Source organism: Cyprinus carpio, chromosome A21 (genome assembly GCF_018340385.1).
Source record: "Cyprinus carpio isolate SPL01 chromosome A21, ASM1834038v1, whole genome shotgun sequence".
In the NCBI taxonomy this organism is placed as follows: domain Eukaryota; kingdom Metazoa; phylum Chordata; class Actinopteri; order Cypriniformes; family Cyprinidae; genus Cyprinus; species Cyprinus carpio.
The window spans coordinates 4,162,227-4,172,508 of NC_056592.1; the positions used below are offsets into that span (position 1 = coordinate 4,162,227).

At 35.4% G+C, this 10,282-nt stretch overlaps 1 protein-coding gene and 1 non-coding gene across 5 annotated transcripts; both read left to right on the forward strand.

Moving 5' to 3' along the window:
• The first annotated feature begins 1,843 nt into the window (after positions 1-1,843).
• LOC122134825 lies at positions 1,844-1,971 on the forward strand. Its single transcript, XR_006153121.1, has one exon. It is a non-coding gene; the product is annotated as a U6atac minor spliceosomal RNA (small nuclear RNA).
• Positions 1,972-2,603: 632 nt separating this feature from the next.
• LOC109109257 (ring-infected erythrocyte surface antigen-like) lies at positions 2,604-7,261 on the forward strand. Of its 4 annotated transcripts, none has more exons than XR_006162897.1 (6): positions 2,604-2,835; positions 3,248-3,347; positions 3,432-3,573; positions 4,934-5,082; positions 5,184-6,345; positions 7,215-7,261. XR_006162897.1 is itself a non-coding variant. In XM_042778638.1 (5 exons), exons 4-5 carry the CDS (start codon positions 5,032-5,034, stop codon positions 5,730-5,732), a joined length of 600 nt encoding a protein of 199 aa, XP_042634572.1. In that variant the 5' UTR covers positions 2,604-2,835; positions 3,248-3,347; positions 3,432-3,573; positions 4,934-5,031; the 3' UTR covers positions 5,733-6,895. The 4 variants fall into 4 exon arrangements, 1 of the variants encoding a protein (XP_042634572.1); XR_006162896.1 differs by lacking the exon at positions 7,215-7,261 and having other exon boundaries at positions 5,184-5,938; positions 6,031-6,895; XR_006162895.1 differs by lacking the exon at positions 7,215-7,261 and having other exon boundaries at positions 5,184-5,853; positions 6,031-6,895.
• The last annotated feature ends 3,021 nt before the right edge of the window (positions 7,262-10,282 follow it).

A 10,282-nucleotide genomic window follows, 5' to 3' on the forward strand; every position in this document is an offset into this window, starting at 1 on the left:
TCAACTGATTCTTCCCCCTTTTTAACGTAATCACTGTGGTTTGACAAAGGGGAGTTTGATTTTTTAGTTTTTTTTTAATATATATATTACTCACCATCCCTGAGGCACATAATAATTTTAACTTTTCTTTTTAGATTTTTAAATTCTCTCCCAAAGTCATTTTGGGCCCAGGTTTTAGATATTTAAAATTCTCGTTTTTTTTTTTTTCTTTTATTATAATTTTTTCTTGATTCTTAAGTAGGTTTGAAGCCCAAAACATCTACATCTCTACAGGCAGCATTATGGACATGAAAATTCGCACATGCCACAGATCTGCTATTTAATGCTGAATGCTTTTATTATGTTTAACAAAGCGCTTATTGATGAATTATGTTTTATGTTGAATGAATTGAGCAGCCTCTCAGAATAACTGACTTACTCGCTATTGATGAACCTGTAAATATAAACACGTGTAATAAATGAGAAAAGGTTTTGAAAGCGGACAACATCTCACCATCTTGAAGAGGAAAACGTCATTTTGTATGTCTTCCAAACATACACACTTTCTCAAGTGCTCTGTCTCTCTTTGAGAACAAAACAATTGCAAAACAACTATATTTCATCCTTTTCAGCATTGTTATACTCTTCTGTCTATCACCGTATGACATATACATACACACAGCTGTCTTATTTGGCTTGTCAGTGACAAGAATCATTTCCCTCGGCCCCTACCCACTCTTTTTGGGGCTTCAAAACACCATTCCCAAATCAGAGAATTATAAATATATATATGTATATCTATAAGTACAAGTCTATAAATAAGAGTGAACTACCAATCCATGGTAAGAGTCTATTTTTAAATTTTGATTAATAAAAATGTCCCAGCTTCTTTTCTCTGCTTTGCTAAATGAATTAAATTTGTTTTTTTGGTCTCGTTTGGTGGGGTCTGCCAAATGTTTGTTTTGCACTTTTTTGTTTGTGCTCAATTTGTTATGCTTGTGTTTTGGAGCACTGAAGACTTTGTATGTGTTAACTGTGCCAATTAAAGATACAGGGGAAAAATCAATGAATTATTGTCTCAGTGTATCATTTTGTGTGTGTGTGTGTGTGTGTGTGTGTGTTACCAGCATGACATTACACATATTTGCATAGTAAAATTGTATCCTAGTCTTATCATTTCACACAAAAATAATTAACACACTGGCAGAGTCAGGGCTGAAAATAAGTCAAATATGTACACATTTACACTCATGTTAACTTTATAAACAAGTATTATTAATACAAAAATATCCATAAGAATTCAGAACAAAATAAGTATTTATTCATTGGTTCATTTGAAATGTACTAATGTTAATGGCCAAACGAACATTGCAAGCCATTAGTTCTTAACTTCCACTCTCCACATATAAATATTTAAAGTCAATAAATTAATATTTAAAATTGCGTATTAAAACGCATAGCATACATGATATTAGTTGTATTATAACGATGGCTTTTACATTGCATGGGCTTGTGTTTACTTCCTGGGCAAGAGTCTGTGACGTATGTTGTTGCGTCGTTGTGATTGGTCGACATGTCGGCAAGAGTCTGTGACGTTTGTTGTTTCGTCATTGTGATTGGTTGACAAGTCAGAGATGCAAATGAGAAAGCAATGCGCGGGTCTTAAGGGTGACAAAAATAGCTTTTTAAAAACATAAATCCAAATAATACGCGTATAACGTATATACAGACATGTCTACACTTCAGTACGTAATACACACCATAAGAACGAAGTATGCTTTTCCAATTTTAAAATAGTCACCGTCGATGAGCATAACGGCCAGCTGCCGCCCTTTATATTCTCCGCGAATAAATTTATTTTATCGTGTTGTATGAAAGGAGAGAAGGTTAGCACTCCCCTTGACAAGGATGGAAGAGGTCCTAGTGACCTTCAACACACATATGGTTAAGGCACTGCCACCTACTTCGTGGCATCTATAACCAAGTTTTTTTTTTGTTGTTTTGTCTCAATATTACAAATAGATCTTGATTCATATCACAGCTTAAAACCACACAGCATTCTCTCAGTGTTTAAACAATTCTCTATATAAGACGAAAGAAACAATTGTAACAATCTAACATTCTTAACATTCATAATGTTAATCAGGCATTTTGGGAAGACACAACAGGGAAAGAAATAATAGATCAATATTCCTATGAAATATGAGGTATTCTTATGAAAATATTGCAAAGTTATTACTTTGGTTTGTTTTGCCCCAAGAACACATTAATATGCAAATTTAACGCAATGTATAGAAATATTGTACAGAATATAGTACATCAAATCATTTTGTTATATATTTTATAACATAGTTGAGAATCATCCAAAATAAAAAATAATAACAAAAAAATAATAAAACAAAAAAACAATAATTAGTCTTGGGGCCCTCTACAAAATGACATATAATAACATATAAGTAATAGAATAAAATATGAATAAAATATATATAGAAGGATTTATGTGAATATATTTGCTCTGGCGATTTTCAACAAACCTTTACAATTTCCTCATACAGAATAAATCAAACCAGCATTCTGGACTGCCAATGAAAGCGATCCACAAAATCTCGCGAGATTCACTTGAACGAACGAGCGGGACTTTCATTTTCAAACCTGAGACGTATGAGGAGACGATGTTTTTCTTTGTTTACTTTAATTGTCATGTTGTTAAAGTTCTGTAGCTTTCGAGAATACTCATTTTGTGATAAACTACGATAAGAAACGATGGATTCAACAGAAGACGACATATCTGACTGCTCGGATTCTGTTGAGGAGAGTTCTGCATTCAGAGTTACCAAGATCTCCTGTAACCAGAAGGTGCATTTATTTCACTTACATTTTATATAACGTACAAATAAAAAGTGACTCAGCTTAATTTTAGATTTTTTGCTAAATGGTTTATGCAAACGCAGATAAATTATATAAACCAACAGTTTACGGATAAATACAACAGTGGTATAAGTTAAAGGGAAATATATATTATCAGTATAACGTTACCAGTTGTAAACAGAAAGTGCTCAAGTCTGTTTTTATTCATTGTTACATTTTAAAATGATTACCTAAAACACAACAATGCAAAACATCCATAGACAGAGAGAGAGAGAGAGAGAGAGAATTTTAGAACTGATTTTCATCATTTTGTTATTTTTCCCCCGTGTTTTACACTTTGTGTATTGCTTTTATTTGTTTGTATAATATGTATTTAATATATATTTAAAATGTGTTCCAGTGCAACAAATGTATGGCAGAGCATGAGGCTGAAAAACACCCCTGGACTGGAGAGTCCTGGATCTGCCTTGCGTCACACACTCAAGAAGAAGCTCCATGAGGTATATGTGGTGTTTAAATAAACTTCTTCATATGTTGCAAATGCGTATTCTACATGATTACATCCCTAATACCTTTTTGTTCAGAGTGCCTCCCTGTCACCCCTCCCTTCACCTAAACGGCCAAGGTCAACAGTGCCAAATACAAACCCTCCTGTGACGGTCCCGTCCCCGGTGCATGATGAGGACATGACCACTCGTGGTCTGCTCAGGGGGATCATTCAGACGGGTGAGCAAGAACTCGCTGCCAACTAATAAATGTCAAGAAACACATAGTTGGGTGTATTATTAAAGAGAGATATTCCAGGGTCTCGTGGTCATGGAAAACCTGGAAATTTCAGGGAGTTTTTATTGGAATTATTTTGATTTCGGTGCTGGAAAAGTCATGGAAACGTTTATAGTTTAATGTTTCTGCTCAGCTCTAAAAAAATGTTATGTATGTACCAGCGTTATTTTAGTTTTCTTTATAGTATTTTTTATTTTGAGCTTTTATTATTATTATTAGCTAATTTTATGTTTTCAGTTTAGGTTGTAATTTTAGTTTACATTTTAGTAATTTGTTATTTGCTTTTGAATTATATTTATTTCAGTTTTAGTATTTTTAGGATTTATTTTATGTCATAGACTTGCCAAGGCAAGATTTAAAATTTCTAATGTTTTTTTTTTATTCTAATATTTATAGTTTTATGTTCTATAATATTTTATTTCAGTTTTATTTCAGTTATGAATGAAATTTCAATTATGAATGAATTTTTTTTTGTTTGTTTTCATTTTAGTTGTATTTAGTTTACTTGATATGTCTTTGTAAATTCAAACATTATTCCAAAATTTGTTAACTTTATTAGGAACTGCAATATAATACATAGTAGGGTGACACGATAATGGTTAAACTGACAGTCACAATTATTTTGCTTAGAAATGATCAGTAAGCATAATTATAAGCATGATTATTGACATTAAATTTTATTTTTGGATTTCTTTAGAATTATTGCATTTCATATAAATATACATCAAAAAAACATCAACTCATGTGGTTTATTTGACCTCATTTAGGTTCTAGATATATACATACACTCTTTACATTAAAGAACCTTCTCTCAAACTCTAAACCAGCAAAATTCATAATATTAATTTCCAAATGATGTTTAAACAACAGCGCAAGTGCATTTATTCAGCAGTCATGATTGCAAACAGTATAGTCGAGGTTCATGTTTGGATTTGTTACAGTTCAGGTTTTCTTGCAGATTTAGTCGCAGCAAACAGCGCAGACAGACTGGCTGTAATAAACTTTCATTTGAGAAAAATATCGCTGTGGAGATCGCTGAACTCCAACTTACATGTTGGCAGGTGTTTTCAGATGATCAGTGCTTGATTTGCACATGGTTGCCAGGTTGGGAAGATTAAGTAAAACACTGGGCTAAATGTATCTATTTCAGAAAAAGGTTGCAGACGAATATGCTTAAATAATGGAGAAAAGTAGAAATGATGATTGTGATTAAAATCTGATTTATCGGACTATAAGAAGATGTAAGGATTGATTGTATGATTGAGCCATTTTGTGTGCTTCATTCAAATGTATTTTCTGTCAGTGGCCTGAACCTGACCTTGAAGACCCCATTTGTAGAGAAGCACATTGAGAGGGCGGGGCTTCAGAGGAAGGTGTCCAATCGGAGGCTACCATCTGTGGATGCATTTGATGAGGCCGTTCAGAGATGCTTGGAGCAGGGTCCCAACCAAGGTTTACATAAACTAAGTCTAAAATTTTGCATCAATCCTATTTTGTCTGTATCTAAAATGGTTATCTAATATCTCTCTCCTTTAGATCACTCTGTATTTCAGGATGGAAAAACTCTAGAAGATTCTTCATGGCAGAAGTTCACACTCGGCCTCAATGATGTCACAGAGCTTTATGCCCAGCTTAATAAAAAAGACGACAAAGTGGGACCGTCTGCAGAGATGGAGAGGGATGCAGAGAACGAGCGAGAACATGAGCTTGAGCGAGCCAGTGAGATTCCAGACTCAGAACCTTTAATTCAAGAAGGAAAAGATCATGAGATGAAATCACAGGATGATGAGGAAGAGGAAGAGGAAGAGGTGGTGCTTTCATCCCAAGAAAATGTGTTTTTGAGTCCAGAAGATGATATTGTACTTGCTCCAACGCAGACAATGACAGAATTACTTCCTGAATCGCGTGATGTGCAGCTAGAAGGTCGAGAATTTGTGGAGGAAGTTGACATTGGGAATGTTGTGGAAATTGAGGATGTGGAAATTGAAGATGACAGCGTTGAGGATGAGATGGTTGTGGATGAGAATGTTGAGGAAATCGAGGATGAGGAGGTTGTTAAAGCTGAACATGAAAATGTTGAAGAGAACCCAGACACCTCATAGTGTCTAGAGCGAATAACTCGTAGAGCTCACCGCTCAGAGGGAGGAGGTTCTGTCGTGGGAATTCCAGCTGCCACGAGAGTCACAAAGAGTTTTGGAGCTGGATTGAACCCCAGAGAGAAAGGTGAAGACTGCTTGAAGTGACAAAATCACAAAGTTCTTCACCAGTGACTAGGGCTGTCTTTCCCTTGCATGAATAAGACTCGCAGGTTATTGCATGCGCTCAGTCGATCTCTCTCTCTCATTCATTCATTGTCTGTTTAGGCTTAAAGCAGGTTAAAAACTTAATGTTTTTGTTCAGATCTTTTGGATTTTGTGGACGAGAACCGTGAGAATTTACAGGACTTTTCGGATGAAGAAAGAGAACCGCTGGGCAGCCCAGAGTTTCCTCACCTCCACCCTCCAGCAGAGCTCAGCTCACCAGAGCAGAGGTCACGGCAACATGAGGCTAGTCTGGCTGAGGGAGATGTGCCAGAGCTTGAAGAAGATGATGACGCCCCAGAAGAACTTAACCAATCAGAGGAAGAGGAGCTGATAGACTCTGGGTCAGCCAGTCAGAGCCCTGAACTTCCACAGGAAGAGGAAGAGAACGATGATGACGACGCTCTTAGTGCAGGTGACTCGCACTTTCACATCCAATTCATCCTAGTGAATCAGTGCATTTATATGAATCATTTCAATAAACTGGTTAAACAACATCCAGTTATACATACATAGTGAATCGGTTCATTTGAGTGAATCACCTCATTGAACCGGTTCAGCAATATCCGATTCATTTGAACAAATCAATTCATTTGAATTGTTCTTCTTATTCACTTATTCACATCTGCAATCTCCTTTCTTCTTTGTTCCCAGAATTTTTAGTCAAGCCAGACGTAGGTCTTTTCAATTTTAAAGCTCCATCTGATTGGAATAATCTTCCCCAATCTTTGAGATCTGTTACTTCCCTTTATTGCTTTAGGTCATTTTTATTTTCTAATCTTTAATTAACTTGTGTATGCTTGTAAGTTTTCTTCTGATGATTTTGTTTGTATATGACATTGATTGTTTAGTAGTTCTGCTGTGGGTGTGGGGGATTGGTTGAGCATGTCTTCTAATTTGTGCATGTGTTGCATACATGCTTTGTATGGTTGTTTTGTTTATGTTGCAATATTTTTTATTTATTTTTTTCTCAACAAAACAAAATTTGAACAAGTTCAAAAACCAATACATTAAAAATGTGCACAAATATCTGTGTCTTTGTACTAAAATAATTAAATTCTTCATTGTCATTACTTGTGATAAATATTTATTTATTGTTAAATGTATTAAAATTCTTCATTTGATTTAATCAATTTTTAAGTCAAAATAACCAAATTATTATAACTAAAATAACTAGCATTCAATTTAGCGAAACATTTGTGAGTCAGTTTTACCCAATTATTATAACTAGTATAACTTGCATTTAATTTAGCGTTAAGTGTTTTTTTTTTTCTTCTATTTCAGAACTGTCCATCAAAACTCCTGCGTTTGTAAGACAGAAGAGAGATTTCCATCCAAGGTTCTGTTGCGCAGCTGTGCGATATGCCAATGCTTATGCGCTACGAACATTGCTTTAAAGTGTGTGTCAAATCAATGCTGGGTTAAAATTAACGATTCAAATTAACCAATTTTTTCATTCCTATGTCCATATGAAAGTGTCTTTTAATGCATAAAAAGTAAAAACCCATTTATCGGTCAGTCCTGAACATACAAAAAAAGCCAATTCAGGTCATTGTAACTAAACGAGCCCCCAGACAGAAGCGTCAGACATATTCCATAAAAATAATATTAAGCAGTTATGTGAGTTTTACATATTTATACAGACTTTCACTGCACAAGCTATCTTTAAGGTCTCTGGGTTTTTCTCAAAATAAGAGCTCCATGATTTTAAATTAAGACATCCATAAATACTTAATAAAGAAAATGATTAAATATTTGATTTTATTTTACAGTGCAATAGTAAAATATAAATATATTAATTAGACATATAACAAAACAATATTAAAAAAAATAATATATTTATTAGACATTTAATAAAATATTTTTAATTACAGTAATAGTAGTAATCATAATTCTAAATTCATGGTGATTCATTTTTACATATGGTTATAACAGACTGTTCACTGCGCCCCGTCGGAAACTTCACTTCAATAAATTCACATATTCAAAAAAAAAAGGGAAAAGGTCATTTAATTTGCATATTTGCATATATGCAATATAGAAACTTCCACTTATAGTATTACTCATAATTCTATGTTTGCATGATGGTCATTTAATTGTGTCCACTAGGTGGCAGTCACACTCCATCACAGAGGTGTTTAATAAGGGTGAAAGTGGTGTTGAGTTACACACCAGTATTGATCGTTATAAAATAGAAATTTCCAATCTTGGATGCTGATTGGTCAATTCAACATTCTAAAATGTACATCATAGTATTCTCTAGCCTATGTAGTATATTATATACATAGTATAGACTATCTCACTTACCTTAGCTTATTTATGATTAGATCTCATGGAAGGTTTACACTTCATGCATTTACTTAATTTTTTTTAGTCAGGTGACTGTTTTTAAACAATGAGGACATAATATTTTGTGAATATTGTTATAGCTTACCAGAAGTAAGTCTTATTTTACTCTTAATTTACTCATACACGCTTATTTCCACTATCTTGCCAAACCTATTATTTACAATTTATCAGCATCTCTTGCTTAACCACTTTAATGGGATGCAATCATGTTTATAAGTGATTAGGTGAAGTTCGAACAAATTAACTAATGCTCCATTTCTTAATCTTTCCCTCCAGCTTTTTTCCCTTCACTAATGACCGAAGCAGACGTGTGTGTGAGGTTTACAAGGCCAAGTCTGTTGTTGAGATTTGCAGCTCCAGACAGATGCTGGGTTCCCGTTTCTTTCAAAAACTCTTTCTATATCTCTTGCCTTTATTTAGTGTCAGACTGGATTTAAATCCAGATCTTTTGATTCCAGATCCGGCTCATGTTTCACACCGTTTTCAGTGTGTTGTCACTATAGATCGAGATCCAGATGTTTGGTCCCTGGGGCCCTCTGGGGCCCCAACCTCCTCCTCCTCTTCTTCTTTACCTCCTCCTGCAAGCAGTGACCCTTCCACATTCTCCACAGTATGAGTCAGCAGTGCAGCGGCTCTAGCAACTCCATCTATCATGTTGAGTTTCATCACAATGTAGCACTTAAACCAAACATTGCTTGAAAACGAACCTTTGACAAGCCAATCTGTTCTCTGTCTCCTTCATAAAACCACGAACGTGGGTCACACAGCGCTGTGGCAGCCAGAACACTCGCGTCATCTAGCGCATGAGTCACCGGGTGAGAAATGATCCTCAGTGTGGCTGGATCTGTTAGCGAACATATGTGTGAAATTAGCTGAATTATTGTATAAGATGAGATTTTCAATGATGGAGAGAATGATGTGTAAAATTGAAAAACCACTCGATCTGTCTTTCAAAGTCAACAAACACTGACCCGGTTTACTTTCTCTATACAGTAATTCTAAAGAAAAAGCAGAAAATTTCATCAAATGTAACTCGCTCCGCTTCTGAACAGCTGACATCATGGAGCCCTTATTTTTTTACCCCCTCCAGCTACTTGCCATATAGAGACACTTGTGAGGGAAAAATATTTTTTTCATGTGGAGGAAAAAGATATATCACATTATGCGAGTAACATAGTTTGCAGATGTTTCATGTTGACTTTACAAAGATTTGTTTTTTAGTTATCTCAACACGGTGAGCACTATATTGAGGGGAACAATCTCTAGAGTAACTGCATTCCACTAAGAAGTGATCATCCCTATTCTCTGTTCCCTGGAAAGGCTCCACAGTGAGAGCTTCGGAGGTTGAAGGGTGTAGGGGCTCATTTGAAACAGCATACTGGAGAGATCTTTTATACAGCAGAAATAACCTGTAGTATGCTATTCTGAAATCAGCCCGAGATATTGTTTTGCATTTCTGTTTGGAACCCCCTACACAATTTTTGACATGAATGATACATTTTCTTATTTTCAGAACTCTTGTATACTTAGCAGTGTTTTGTTTTTAAACACAAAAGGATAAATGTGGTTTGCAGGCAAGTATCGACAGAAAATTTACACCTGTAGACCGTATTTTTTGACATTTTTTATCAGGGGTCTCCAAACTCGGCCCTGGAGGGTCCTGCATAGTTTAGCTTCAGCAGTAATCAAACACACCTGAACCAGGTAATTAAGGTGTTACTAAGCATACTAGAAACTTCCAGGCAGGTGTGTTGAGGCAAATTGGAGCTAAACTTTGCAGGACACCGGCCCTCCAGGACTGAGTTTGGAGACCCCAGATTTATGTAATTCTCTATTGGTGAGATGTGACATCAGTCTTAAACCTTCTTCAGTACAGCGTAGAAAATACATTAGCAATTCGTCCAGCTATCTGTCGTAAATCTCAAAGTTTGAATGGTCAGCTCGTCCAAAACAAACAAGTTGTGGGGTCTCTCTCTCTTTCGTGGTTGGTCTCTAGGCGAGAT

Coding starts and splice junctions, on each gene's coding strand:
- LOC109109257 (XM_042778638.1), top strand. CDS start 5,032: ATGCATTTGATGAGGCCGTTCAGAGATGCTTGGAGCAGGGTCCCAACC. Junction 5,083..5,183: donor GGAGCAGGGTCCCAACCAAG/GTTTACATAAAC, acceptor TCTGTATTTCAG/GATGGAAAAACTCTAGAAGA.